General features: G+C 36.2%; 1 protein-coding gene across 4 annotated transcripts in view; it reads left to right on the top strand.

Annotated features, from left to right (window-relative positions):
- Positions 1–6,842, top strand: part of ZNF280D (zinc finger protein 280D) — a 44,933-nt gene extending 38,091 nt beyond the window's left edge. For 3 of the 4 annotated variants that reach the window (XM_057372104.1, XM_057372103.1, XM_057372105.1), the window contains 2 exons: positions 2,215–6,440; positions 6,530–6,842. In XM_057372104.1, the coding sequence (XP_057228087.1) occupies positions 2,215–2,851 (637 nt within the window). In that variant the 3' untranslated portion in view covers positions 2,852–6,440; positions 6,530–6,842. Of the gene's footprint in view, positions 1–2,214; positions 6,441–6,529 lie in introns of those variants that run through there. The other variant, XM_057372106.1, reaches the window with a different exon arrangement.
- The last annotated feature ends 8,314 nt before the right edge of the window (positions 6,843–15,156 follow it).

Here is a 15,156-nt window from a genome sequence, read left to right as displayed (position 1 = left end):
AATAACAAAGATRTGGTTACCACAAACTGTTACAAACTCTACTCATTTCCAAACCAGCATAAATTAGCCAGTTTGAATCTATTCTCTAAGCTGTAAAATGAACACAGAAATCTCTCAAATTCAATCATGTAAAACAACATTTAGAATMGATTTAAAACAATAACTATTGGATCCAGTTTACACCCATTTAATTTGGTGGCAGAACTTTTATTTACTGACACAAGAAGAACAGTAAGTTTTGTCCTTGGGTATGCAATGTCTGATTTATTTGTGTCTAAGTTGTTCTGGTCTTTCAGTAGTGACTGACAAATGGCTATTTCCAGCATATTTAAGTTCCTGCATAGAAATCTTTAAAGCAGTGAAGCTAAGCTAAATATTTGGTGTTGCATCATCTTYTACTGGTGTGGCTACTCATGATTAAATACTTCAGAGTACTTAAAGTCCCTGGCCCAAAAAAATGTGTTCTCATTTGATTTACCCCGATTATTTCTCTGACTGTTAATTAGAAGAGCATCTTTACAGTGCTACAGTAGAAATGTTATTTGAATCCAATACATTTTGTAGGTATTTTTTGCCATCTGTTGTTGCAAATTAAGATGTAATAATTAAGGTAATTATAAGTTATTTATTGTACAGTTCAAGATACTGTTAGCTGCTAGAACATTAGTGTTAGAAGGTATTCATTGTGTGCTGTAATTCTTTAAAWGGTCTGGGTTTAGGCTGCTTTTTTGGATTTAGAAAAACACATGTGCTTGATCAATCTTATATCAGTATATAGTTTTCATAAAATTTAAGTGGTAAAGCTTTTTTTGTCAAGTATTTTGCACCCTGTAGACAACTATTAAGACTTGCTGAGGTTGTGAATAATTTATGATTAATAACATTATCTAAATACAATAGAGGCAGCACCATACTTCAGCAGATTAAATTTGCCTTTAATGCAGTATCAACAAAGAAGGYACAGGCATAAGCAGTTTTGAGGGGGTTGTTTGGTTTTTCTTTTTTTCTAGAAGAAACCTTTGAAAGGGTAGATTTTATTAGAACTGATGACTTAACAAGTTTTGTAGGAGATACTTCTTGCTATCTCTGCGATAACATTTTCTTATAGAAACCCAGAAAATCAATTTTACTGATGTTGTGATAAGCTGTTTAATTAATTAATGTGGTTTTAAAAGTCAATAAATTTAAATAATTTATAGCTCATCTAATGAATGAACTGTACCTGTAAAGGTATTTTGTGGGAAGCCTGCCCTCCAAAGAGTAGTTGGAGGTCAGCTGCAAAGTTTYACAGTTGTCCTAAAGGAAACTACAGCTCTGTTCAAGGCATTTGGTTTATGGTAGACAAACAAAATAAAAATGTRTTTTGATTAATGAGATATTTAGTGATACCGTGTTTCTCACAGCTTTTTTCTGCAGACTACTTTCAATTTAAATTTAAAAATTCATTTGGGAGAGGAGACTTKGTTCCTAATTTGATTTTCTCTAAAGAATTTATATCTGAAATTAGACAAATTACTTCTTACAGCTTCCCCTTTCCTCTTCCCCACACTTTCTTTTGTSTGTCACCATCATCATTTTAGGTAATTCAGTCTGCTTCTCATTCTGCAAAACTTTGGATTGATTAAAATTATAWTAAACTTGTAACAGATTTAATCTTTACAGGAAAAATTGAGCTTCTCTGTTTCTGTATTTCCCCTTTGTAAACCCAGTTTTACTCTGAAAGGTGACTGAAAATGCTGTTTCACAGATATGCTTTTTCAGTGAATCCAGATTGTGTTTGCTCAAATAAATTTTTGATTTGTTAATTTAGATTTCCGGCTGTTGTGTATTCTCATGAGTATTGCAGAGTCAAWTGGTGCTATAAAGGTATAAAGGAATTTTATCTGCATCTGTATCAAAGAGTCTGTGCAGGTGGAGGACCTACAGGGGTTATTTTAGGGAATTCCATGTGTCACAAAAGCGACAGCCTTCCTTTCTGGAGCTAAAATGCAAGAATTGGAGTATTAATTGACTGCTAAATACAAAGCTCAATTTGTAAATAGATAAGAAAAATGCAGCTGTTTATTAAATTCTGTCTTCTTGCTATAAAATCCCAAAGAGGAAATCTTCAATACCATTCTTGGTGTCACGTTGCAGAGTATAGCTATGCATTGCTTTATTTCATATATAATATAAAAATTATATCTAAARATAACTTGGTTTGGTTTTTTTCAGCAAACCAGAGCATGACTCTTCAGATAAAACACAAGAATGCAGTRGAAATCAAACTAAACAAGTTGCATCTGTTGAAAAAAGTGAAGAAGGTTCATCACTGTCAAATACAGAAAATGTTCCTGCTTTGGAACTCCCTGGCAAGAGCTCAAAGAATTCTTTGCATGAGAAAAGAGCATGCTGTGATTCAGCTAATAACAAACAGTTAGTAGATGAGAAACAAAAATGTATTCATGATGAAAGTGAGCTGACAATGTGCCAAAGTTCAGATGGCATTGTCTTGACTGAGCAGACTAAAGTGTGTCCTTTGGATGAAGCTATGCTTTCAGCAATGAACGTGAGGGACTTAAAGCTGACTTTGGGGGAAGATGTCAGTTTTGAGCAGTTCTTGAGAAAGAGGGATGAACCCGAATCCGTTAGTTCAGACATAAGTGAACAAGGCAGTATTCATTTGGAGCCTTTAACTCCATCAGAAGTACTGGAGCATGAAGCTACTGAAATTCTCCAAAAAGGTAATGTCACACCTTCATCCAAGAAAGCAGGACAGCGCACTGAGCACACAGATGAGACTTCTGGAGAGAGCAATCCTAGCAGAATGGAAACAACTGTAAACAAGACAGATGAAAATGAAACAAGCTGAAATTATGTTAATTTTATTGTTTGTTATGAACTGTGGTAAGAACACCATGGACCATTCCTGATGACTGTGCTCATGGATGCTAAATATTAAAAATTTTGAAAGGGAGGTGAAGAGGAAGAGACACCAAAGGGAAGTTTGCATATGGAGATAGCATGTATGTGTATGTATGACTGAATTCATTAAGCTTAAAAAAGGTAACATGTTCAAATGTATCTTCCTGTCTCTTGGATGTGATATATTATTAGATTGATACTTGAAAAGAGGTATAAATTCTAATTTTTTTATGGTTAACTGGCCCAGGATAAGGTGATTTGTTTGCCCAGAAAGTATTTTTCTAAATTCTTGAATATCATTAGTGTGAATATTCATAGTGTGAATATCATTGAACTGGGGATTGAGTAGGAATTCACTTTTGATGCTGATAYGGAGCACACTTGTAATGAAGGTTACTGATTGACTGATAGATTAGGTAAATATAAACCTTTGGACTTGGTGTCACATTCCTGTCTGTAAAAGCATGTAAACCGAAGTATATGAATCTGTGCACCTCTGTACAGGTGTAATCCTGCCAGGCTGTAAACTTACCTTAATAAACTTTCAGTGAAAGTGGAATTATTACAATAAAAATATATATTTGTGGGGTTTTCACTGTGCAGGCTGTGCAGAAATACCGAACATAACTGTATGAAGTAGGACATAATGCTGAAAGTACTGTAGCTATTAGACTTTTACCATTGGTTTAATTATCCTTAGATTTAGACCCATAGGAATGGTCTGTAAGTCACACCAAAGTATGTTTTAATGTAAAAATGGTTTCAAACAAAAATAAGGAAAACTCCAAACTGGAGACACCACCTGGCATGCRTTCTGCCATGTTGCAGCTGCTATTGGCTAACTTAAAACACAAGGGCATATAAAGTAGAATTGTACAGTTCAGTTTCAGGACGTTTTGTAGTCTAAGTTATGTGCAGAAAGATGGCTGCTGTTTTGGTTTGGTTTTTTTGGTTTTGGGGTTTTTTTTTTTTTTTGTCTTCTAGTTAGGTAGATTTAGGAATGCATATTATTAAGAGTAGCTTGCTCTTTTGATTTTATTGCTCCATTTGAAACATTCAGAATGTGCTTTTGACTTACAGTTTTGTTTTTAATTAATGTGAAATGTTTTGAACAGCTGTTAAAGCACTGCTGTAAATTATTACTTTTTGAGTAAATATTTGCAACAAAAAYTTGTCTTTGTGTATAATTTTATGCTCAGCTTGAAACTTAGGGCATAACCTTCTCCCGTTTTTAGAAAAGATTTAGCAATTGTTCCCAAAAAATATGTAACTTCAATATTGTGAATTTGAGACATATGTTTGATTTGGTGATTTTGTTAGTTTTGGTTGATGTGTTTGTTTGTTTTGTGTTAAATTTAATGCGCAAGTGCCTATGCATAACCTYCTTTTTGCACCTGTGTATTGTGGTATGATGTGCTAACCCTTCCAGACTATACAGGTATTTTTTTGGCCCATCAGCCTGCAACTGACGTCTCCTCAGTCCTGATAAGTTCGCTGAGTTCAGCTGCTGAATGAGTCTAACAGTATTAAAATGCAGAGACCATCCAGCTTACTATTGGAGCCTCTAAATAAACGAGATCTCAACAGTCTCAAAAGACTTTTCAGGCTCTGAAGAGATGTRTGATGTAAATTTTGGGCTGCATCTTCATTATCATCCATGCTGGTGTAGATGACGTTTAAAAAASAAAAGTGGAACAGTTTACGTACTCAATCTCTTTGAGATCTGCCACTTGAAGAACTTCAAATATCAAGACACATGAAAAAGCTGAGAAGCATAAGTCRCATCATTCTTTTGGTCTTTCAAGATTTTAGTGAAATCATGAGATAGTGATTTGGTTAACCAAAGTCTGATGTTTTCATGTTAATATATGGCTTATTTTTAAGGAAGTCATGTGCCATGTGTATGCTGTCTATATTTTTGACATTTAATAGAAAATTGCAGTCATTATTAGGTTATGATCAGTGAACGTTCAGTCACCTGGATCTTCCTCAAGTCCAATCAGTGTCTGTTTGCCTTGTGCAGCTTGGGAGGCTTTGGTTGACTTGTGGTTCAGATTTTCTTGAAACGGAATGGCAGAGTAAACAGAGGAAAAAAAAAACAATAGTAACACATAGTGAATTTTAAGTATTGGGTGATGTATTTTAAACAAGAAAGTTTTTATAACAAAATGATATCTGCTTTTCTCCTCCTGTGGCAGAGAGAGAGAAGAATCCTGGGCAATACATGTTAAATCTCATTTYTGTGGTGCTTTACTTCTAGAAGGAATCACAAACTGAAGGTCAGGGTAAAGAATCTAGAGTTACGCCTTTATCCTACAAAATGTTAAATAAAAGATCTTAAAGCTTTTCTACAGGCATACTGTTATTTATATGCTGGTATGCAGAAAAGAGTTATTTTTTTATTGTTGGATATATTGGTATTCCACTAAAGACTGTGACCATAGGCTGTCACAGCAGAATTTTGTTATAGACCACTTAAAAATTTTGTGTAGGGCAAATTTATACCTCATTGGTCTGTTTGTGTTGATTACTGTTGATTTTTGCAGCTTGTGAACTTACTTTGTCTAGTTGAATCCTATAAATTTTCATGTATGCTTTATATGCCCTTAATAAAAAAAAAAGGTAAGTGTGTTTTATGATTACCTTGAGTTTTTGCTTTTAAAAATGTTCATTCCAGTTTTAGTGTAGTTCAAAGAGCAGTTCTCAGTCTATCAATGAGGGTACATGAACAGAGTAATAAAATACAAAGGGGATCTTGCTTTTTATCATGTTAAAAATGGAGAGAGTCCAGAGCAATCCATAGGCTGTTTTGAGAGAAAGTTGTCCAAGCAGTTTGTTGTACAATAAAAAATTGTACTTGAATTAGAGCATCTTGCTAATCCAAGCACCCTTCTGACAAGGTGAGCTATTCAGTGCAGGGAAATGGGATTTCATCTCCACTCTCCACAAAAGCAGGTGAGATATKCAGTAAGGAAGTAGGGCTGCCTGAGGGCTCTGGGAAGCACTGATCCTGTCCAGGATAGCTGTGCCTSTCAAACTGTTGCTAGGCTTGTGCACTTCCACCAGGATAAAGCTGGCCCTTCCTAGTGCACTTGATTCATGGATACTGGTGTATATGTGAAGGGTTATTCATTATTGAAATAAAAATTAAAATAATTTTGTGTAGAAGTGGACCTCTTTTCCTGACTCCAAGCTATTACTGAGTGATTTAAGTGCGGTAGGGAAGTGCTGTTCAGCAGTGGGATCTTGGAAGCTTTTGACATATTAATACCATTTGTATTTTGGTAGTAAMAAAAATATAACTGTTGTCCTCTCGACTAATTTGTGGTTTGTGTTAATGTATTCTTTCTTCCATGTGTTTACACAGTCCTTACAAAGGTGGTGTTTCTTTCCATCAAAATAAAGCCGATTGTCTGAGAGAGCTTACAATCTACTTGCATTGTTATGAGAATTTCTTGGTCACATCTTTTTTATATGTATGCTGCCCCTGCAAAATAGAGAACAAGCAGAGGAGACTATGAAAAAATCTTTTAAAGGTTAGTCTCTTGCTTATCCTTAATTAGAGTGGGTAAAATTTACTCTGAACTGACTCCCTGCAATAACAGCCATGTCCTCTTCTTTACAGGTGATGCTAAAGCTGATAAAAATTCTGAACAGGACCTCCAGAGAAAATACAAAGCAGCAAACAGAGTATCATTGGATTAMCAAGATACCTCATTGCAATAAAGGATCAATAAGAACTAGCAGCAAATGATAACTTTACTGTGAGCAGAATACATGTACAAGCAAACATGTACAAGCAAAATGCTTCTACTTTTAGTCTTTTATTTAATGAGAGTTTGGTTAATGAAAGTAGACATCTTTATCTAGAAACATGAGATTCTGTGCAGCATCTGACAGAACTGTTACCRGTTACTTCACAGCACAAAGATTTGATCTGACTGCAAACTGATACTCTTGTATAATGTACCAATTACAGGTCAGTAATTAACAAAGTTCAGTTTGTCCAAACATAGTTCCTGTCCATCAGCTAAAATAGATGTAATTGTAATATCAGAGGAGGTGGAAAGTGCTGTTTGCACCTCACTTGTATTATCCACTAAGGTCTCTCCTCTTTCATTTACCCTGCTGAACAGGCAGAGCAGGAACTGTTTATGGTTGCTGGAAGTCCAGAGAAAAACTGACAAATATATGGGTATAAAAGTGAAAAAATTGACTTCCCCACTGTGCCAGCAGGCAGAATGCTGTGATTGTAGAGGTCATGTCACAGAACCATTGATCAGGCTCTTCTACTCTGTGTCCAGTGGAGCTCTAGAGGAAGTTACTGAAGCTGAAAATAGCTAAAAAAATGCAGATTCATCTGTTTAGGTTTCACAAGAGTGCCCTTTAAAATTCCTGGGTTCTGCATCAGATGCTTATATTTTTGTTATTCCCATCATCAGCAAATTCTCTGTTGCACATTGTGCATGACTAGAAAAGTTAAAAGGTAAAAGTTGATAAAAAAATAAGTTCACAGAAGAATTCTTTTCTTCCACACATTGTTGTGTGAATAAACTGAATTGACTGGGAACGTGCATGTAGAAAAGCTCTTCATGCAGGTGCTGAGCTGCAGCAAAGGCACGAACAGCCCTTCTGCTGCCTGGGAAAGGCTCTGCYTGCACCTGCTGTGAAGGTGAAACACAAGCAATTGTTCTGTGTGTAGAGGGATGGCTGCAGTAGGTGYGTATGAAGCCACAGCTCATTAGTATTTTTCCCCTTTTATAGGCTGTCGCAGTATGTGGTGGGGTAAATGAATTGCAGGGTTAAGCAGTGACAGTTGTGAAATGGAGACATGCTTAACTAGATGTGATAGGAGAGATCACAACTGGAGTCCCTACAGGCAATCCAGACAATGACCTCTCCTATTAGTACAGAAGCAAGAAGGTTGTTGGGGAGGGGTTGTTGTGCTTTTTTTTTTTTTTTTTTTTTTTTTTTTTTTAACAATACAATTCTCAAATTATGGGTGGAAATTTGGATGAAACTGAGCTTAAACTCAGCAATGAGCTAAGACGGCTTGCAGTAGTGGTGATGGAGTCTGTAACTATTACAAGAAGATATTAGTGAAACTGAAAATAGGACTAATTGGACCATCTTCGGATATTAAACTCTTTGCAAAAGAGCAAAGACAATAACTGTAAAATATTCTGGTCTTCCTAAAATGGAATTTGRGGGTTATCTTGTCAACGAAATATGACAGGTTTATTAAATGTGCCATCGAATGTATGAGAAAGTTGGTTTTATCTGCTAGTTTTTCTCCTTAATTTCAGCTGTATGTATGCTATTGCACCTTCAAAACATCTGGGTACAGTGATTTTTTTCTTTTCTGCACCTGCAAGTGTAAGTACACATATAAACAAAAAAGAAATTAAATCTTTCACAAAGCCAAAGAGAAAGAAAAAACCCAACCAGCCATGAAGCTCAGGGGAGCAGTATGACAAGTGCTGAGCTGTAAACAAGCTTGAGAGGGATTTAATTCTTACGACAAGCGYCAGTGGTAGCATCTCACATGGACTCAGCATATGCACACATTTCAGAGGAGAAATCACAGAGGACTTAATGCAAATATAAAAAAGCTCAGAGTACATCAGCCTATACTGTTCTAAAAATAGCCTCAAAAATCAGGATGAGCAAGGGTTGTAATTACCTTGATTTTTCAGATTTTTGCCACTTGTAGGAGGGTTTGAGGTTTATGTTCACACTATGATTAAACTTCATTACGTACTAACTACAAACTCCTTATGGTWGGGATTGGTTCATACATTTGTAGGGCAAGTACAGCAAGACCTCCTTGGGTGGTATTTTCAGGTTGATATTACAATACAGCCGCTGCTATTCTAAGTTTTAAAGAAGCTTATTTTAGGTCATAAGCTTTTTGGTGTTGTTTGTTAAAGAAAGAGAAATAAGATGTAATTTAGTATCCAAATTAAATTTTAAAAGCCTCTAACGCACACTTMTTCCTTAATTACAGTCAAGTCCTTTCTTTTTCAAATGTGCTCGTAACTGCCTTATTTCTGTAGCAACATTCTGAAAAGTACACACTGCCAACAATCCCCTGCAGTCTGTACTTAAGCAGATTTCCCCATGGCAGTCGATGAGTTAGTGCTGCAAGATGCAGCCTGCTTTCACTTAACCTTCAGACAGCTTTGGGGTGAGTAGCATGTGCTCCCTGTGCTCCAGCCACTGTATGGGTTTGACTCATTTAAGAAATTAGCCCAGTGCTCTATTCACCTGCGATCTGCAGTCTAATGTTTTCTGCTTTCCTCAGTCTGCAATAAATTAGTTTAAAAGTTAAATTTACTAGCAAAGGGTTAATAATCCCTAAACATCTGCAGGTTTAGGCAAATACTATTGTGTTGTATTGCAGTTAGCTAAAAAACTGGTTTTAACCATAGTTTAGGTTTGATTACAGAAGATGGAGTCTGGGAAGAGAGCCTCTCTTGGACCCAATCTTTCTTGCTCAATTAAATGGCTGGCAATTGGAAAACAGCATTAATTTGCAAAAGTCTATTATGTTTTAAATATGCTGAACTTCAAATACCAGTTTACCACACTAATATTTCTGGACTCAAATGTGAGAGTTTTATGTGTGTGTGCAAATTACCTTTCATTTGTGTGATGTTTCTTAACCTGTTTCTGGATACGTGTTTTGGACATCATTTTTATTGCAAGTAATTGAAAATGGCCTTGTATTTGCATTAGTTCTGAATAACCTTCAAAATAACAATTAACAGGCTTGACTTCACCAGTGGAGTAGTTTATCATCCATGGCACAGAAAGCTAAAGCTACTCTTTTCTCACTAACACAGTGAGAAAACATCAACTGTTTTAAAATAATTTTTTTTATTATTTTCTAGAATTTTTCTTTTAAGGACAAGTGAGTGTAGCAGGGAGCCATTTTGTTCTGCAGTGAGTATTCTAATGAGTTGCAAAACTGTGAATTAGCATTATGTATTCTTGGAACCTGTAATTATTTACTTTTCTAATGGAAAATTATCATTATCAATTATCATTGATAGATCAATGATTAGAAGAACAACACAGTATCAGAATCCCTTTTTATCAGGTGACTAGAAAGAAAATTCTTTGTTACCAGAGCAGATGGAAATTCTCAGTCTGAACTGTCCATTATTTACAGAAATTTTGAGAATCATGTCTATAGTTTCAAATAYGGAAGGCAATATGTTTCATAGGAGTGGGGAGAACTTCTATAAACCTTTCTGTGAAGGCAAATACCTCTTTTAAAGGAAGGTCTCAAATTTTTTTGTAATTAGAAATTAAGTTCATTGAACATTATCATTTGCTCTATAATTGCACCAAGCTCAGTTCTCGTGGAGTAACTAAAGCAAGTGGATGGCAAACTACCTGTAGTTTACAATTTCAATCTTSCTACATATAAGAGTGAGACAGTACTTTCGTTCCTCTGGTTGCATATATTGGTCTGAGTAATCAGGAGGTTGAAAATGCTGCATTTATTAGATTTCTCTTGGTAAAAGACAGGTAYTCATTTCGGATGATGAAGATGAGTTTTACCAGGATACCAAATTATCCTAAACCACTGACTGAGWGTAAACCTTGCTCCATTAATTTCAACCCTCTGTGGATGCACAGGCCAAATATCAGTAACCTGCAAGATTTGTTAAAGGCTTTACTCTTCTAATTCCCACAGGGGTATTTTAATGTTGACAGCTGTTAAAATTCTCAAACTGGAGCTTCACATCAGTATTCTCTTCCTCACAGACACCTGTAATGGGATTCATCTGTTTTCTTTGTTATTCCCTTTGCTCATTTAAATGTAATGTGCATTTCTCATCACACCACTGGATTAGTTCTATATAAATTACTAAAATACACAGATACATGAACACACATACATTTGTCCCAGAAGAACAGAGTATGGTATTTTGGGTTTGAATAAAAAGATGGGCAAAGATAAATACAGCACGATAATAATCCTCATGAATTTCTTTAAGAAAAAATAAGTTTCTTATTTTGTGGCCAGTAAGGTGCAGCATCTTGAAGCTCCTCCTGAGATTTTCATCTTCCCTATCTCTTCATCATTGAGCTATGTTTTAGGGGTGGAGAAATTAATTCTATTTACACTTCTGGTGCTTTACTACCAGTCACCTTCTCCTCCCCTGCCCCTCTAGTTCCTCTCTTCTGGTTTATATGAGTTGGAATTGTGGCTTTGCTAATTTTATTTTCCTGGAGGGTTTAGCCGAATATTGGGCAAGTATTGCATTGCTTCAGGGATTACTAATTCTACAGCTTTTGTTCTRCAAATTATGTGTAAATAGATGTGCTAAGGGGTGTTTTCACCTGATGTCTGAGATTGAACCAATCTTATCTGCCTTGGTTCATCTACAGCACAGGATGCCAGCCTTGTATTTGCACATGAGTGCACTCAAAATAGTCCTGGTCCAGGGRCTGGTAAAACTGAGGGCTGAACAGTCTGAACAGTCCCAGCCACAGCTGTGAAGCCATAAAACACTGGCTGCTGCCACAGGCCGGGTTGGGTGGGCTTTGGGCAGCCTGGCCCAGTGGAAGGTGTTCCTACCCATGCAAGGGGGTTGTAGCTAAATGATCCCTAAGGTTCCTTYCTACCCAAGCCATTCTATGATTCTATAAAAATATAGTTTTTACAGCCTGTATATGAGATTGGCAGGCTGCTTTCTCACTTTTTGTGATAAAGTGGTACTTAATCACTTACATGTTGACAAGGATGGGGGTAGACTTTGGTAGTTTAGTAATTGGTCTATGGTCTTGTGAGGAAAAAGCAACAGTAGGRAAAACACAAGAAAAAGTTGTAAAATACTTCATCTGAACAAAATCACTTTTAGTCTGCCCTGACTTTTTATTTCAGCCACTTGGGGAGCTAGTAACTATACACACTGCTGTTTTAACTGTGCAGCTTTGGCCTTTTAATCCCASCCCTTACTGTCATTTTTCACTTTACAGCTGCGTGCAGGAACCCAATTCACTGTAYGTGGTATAAATATGATAGACGTTTTTCTTACCTAGTTAACAAAATTCTGTAAAAAGTTGACAGTGGGAGGTTGGAGAAAGGAAGGATTTTAATGGATTCAAGTCTAAAATATGGAGAATAAGCAACTTTTTAAAATTAGTGCTCAATGAAAATCAGATTAAGCAGAGAATATATAGTTATTTTTATAAAAACAAAGTATTTCCTTAATTTCCATTCCAAGGCTTTTCCTGAGCAAGTGACCAAGGTGTAATACTCAAAATACAGGGAGAAGCATGAGTCAGATAGAACAGAAGACATACTTTGGAATAGTACAGACAACTTCAGAGTTACAAAAGAAATAATCCCTACAACAYACTTTGCATGAATAATGAAGATATTATTATTTTTCTTTTTATTTTTGATGGTGTATAACTCATATTGCATGTTGGAATAGCAAGATTTTGACRTCTCATCTAAAAACTTTTCCTGACATAACTTGAAAGCAGAATGCAGTTTCTAATAATAAAAATCTTTGCTCTTTTTTAACACAGGTGGTAGTATAAAGATGCTACCTGTGCCTCAAGCATAAAGAATGCCTTGTTATAATGTGTCAAAATATTCTTTAATGAGGAAAGGTATATAAAATGTTCAAAGCAGGATAAACCAGCTACTAATACCTTCATTACTGTCTGTCAACAAATGACAGTCCTATCAGTAAATGAATGCATGAATGGACAGGTTATAGAAATTGCTTTCACAGGGATCTCTGAACACAGAAGATGCAGTTTTAAGCTTTCAAATTTCAATGCAGTCATTTTGGCAATAGGAACGTATGAATGTGTCAGGTGTCCAAAAATGTTTTGCTCTTCATATTCCATAATTAAGCTTTGTAGTATTTTTTAAATATTAAACACCCATTGGGAGATATCAGTGAGTTCTACCCTTTAAAATTGTGTAGCCACCAGTATTATGGACTGTAGAATTCAACCCACTAATTATACTTCTAACAAGTACAATTGATGGGATTTTGTCCTTCCAGAATTAATGGAYCTCTTTGGCTGGCTTGAGGCAAATCACAGCATAATACCATGAACAAAATGCTAACCTGACCTTTGGTTCCAGTACATAATGCTGGAACATAATATTTTTGATGCTCATTCCAATAATAAATGACAGTATTAATGATGGCTCTGCTAACATATGGCAAACAGAAAACACTTCTCATAGATTAAACAACATAGCTTCCATTAAACTTCTGCAATGACTCCAGTAAATTGTTAACCACCAAAGTGTTTGTTTGTTGTATTTTGTTTAGTTATTTAACACCTGCCTCCTTCCTGCATTAAGGTATAATCACGATTAGAAATACTATTGCTAATTAGGTTATCAAGTCTTAAAGCATATACACAGTTCCTGCTTCTTACAACTGTACTGCTGCTGCTGCTTTTAAGCTGCATGTGATGTTTACCTGAGAAGCAGTGAAAGGAGACTGTATTTCTCATAAATAAATTAATGAATATTTATATACCAGATGGTTTTTCAAGTGCTAGCCAAAACTGATGGTATTTAAATCAGAGCAATTGAGAAAGATTGAAGAAATTCATGGAAATATCCATGATGGGGTAGTACATTTGGGACTTCTAACAGGCAATTTATGCATTTGAAGTACATTCTTGACCTTCACATTCTTGAATGTGCATTTGGTTGTAGTTAGCCTGTGCTTTTAAGAGCATCYTTGCTGCTGTACACAGCACAAGATTAACAAAGGCTGAAAGGACGATGACGCCACTAATATGAATATSTGTTTGCAGTGTCCCTTAGAAGTCAGACCCTGACTGTGCACACTTTGAAAGGCAAAGTCTTTGAGATATCGGCATAGAGGGAGCAGGGGAAGTGGGATGGTTTGCTGTAAAAGGTGCATTCTATCCTTCACTTAGTTGTGTCTATTTTATGCAGTTTTAATTAGCTACATTTCAGTACTTTTAATTTCATGTATTTATCAAAGCACTTTGTCAATTCCCGAGTAGCATTTGCTTACAGACTGAATTTTGGTGCCATCATCTGTTGGCCGTGTACAATTGCAGCATTGGCAGATGGGGATCCTGAAACACTTCTTGTATTGCTTTTTTCACATCCAGCTTCATTTCTTGTGCTCACACCTTATGTGTTGTGCTTTACAAAAACAAACACATACAGAAATCTATACCGCGGAGCAGCCACTGTGTGTTGGGCTGGATGTCATATGTGAATATTGGTACAGACAAAACAGGCTTTCTACAGGGAAGTAAACTAGACAGTGTGAACTCTATAACTGTATCTATAAAACTCATTTTACATGGCCACTTTATGTCAAAAACTACGGGTCATCCTGATATTTGGCAGCAGCAGTATGTGTTGTAGTTGTTTTACTGTTTGGAAAATTTTGTTTTGTTTCAGTGAAGAGTTTGACCTGCATGAGCAAAACTATTTGAAAGAGTAGTTAATAGTGACTTGATTCTGCTCTAGAAACTAGAGCTAAACCTCCAGGTTTTTGGGAGTAAAGCATCTTGCCAGTATTGTGTGTTCTCTTCAAGACTAGCTTCTGCCAAAAGATGATTGGTTTCTTTGCTTTACCAAAGTGGTGTCTTTACATCCAGCAGATCATCCAGAGACAAGATGATTTAACTTGATTTTTACTTGCTGGTAGTAGATATTACAAAGTAATTGGCCTTTTCTAGCTGTGAGGTGGGGTAGTAGGAAAAATCCTGTCCACATTTGAGGCTTGTTATCACCAGGTGAAAAACTTCTTTCCATTCATAGCCTTAGCCTCCATTTATTAATTTCCATCCAAGTACAACAAAAGAAATCAGTTTGAAGATGCTGTAGAGATGTCTGGASTAAGAGTCACACTTGTCACAATGAAGAATGAGTCTTGGCTACACCTCAGGGCTACGTGCCYGATGTTTGTGGATGCAAGTCATTGTCCAGAGATGTCCGAGTTGATCTTTTTCCATTAACAGCCAGTGCAGAGAGCTGCTGACATGATCCCACCCTGAGGTAGATGTTTCTAACTGGCAGGCACACCTGCCTTCTATCCATCCATCGTCAGTAACAGGATTTTGGGAGATGCTGTGGTCTGAACTCTGCTAAGATGGGTTCCATACAATACAGCCCTACTGTCACTACATTTCTGTCACAGATAAAGAAACTCCATCATGAATATTTACAAAAGATTGTCAACTAAAAATTATTTACTTGGAAAATCCCTGAGC

Source organism: Malurus melanocephalus, unplaced genomic scaffold (assembly GCF_030028575.1).
Source record: "Malurus melanocephalus ecotype Western Australia unplaced genomic scaffold, MMel_1.1 scaffold_163, whole genome shotgun sequence".
Taxonomy (NCBI): domain Eukaryota; kingdom Metazoa; phylum Chordata; class Aves; order Passeriformes; family Maluridae; genus Malurus; species Malurus melanocephalus.
This window is presented reverse-complemented; position numbering and strand designations above follow the sequence as displayed.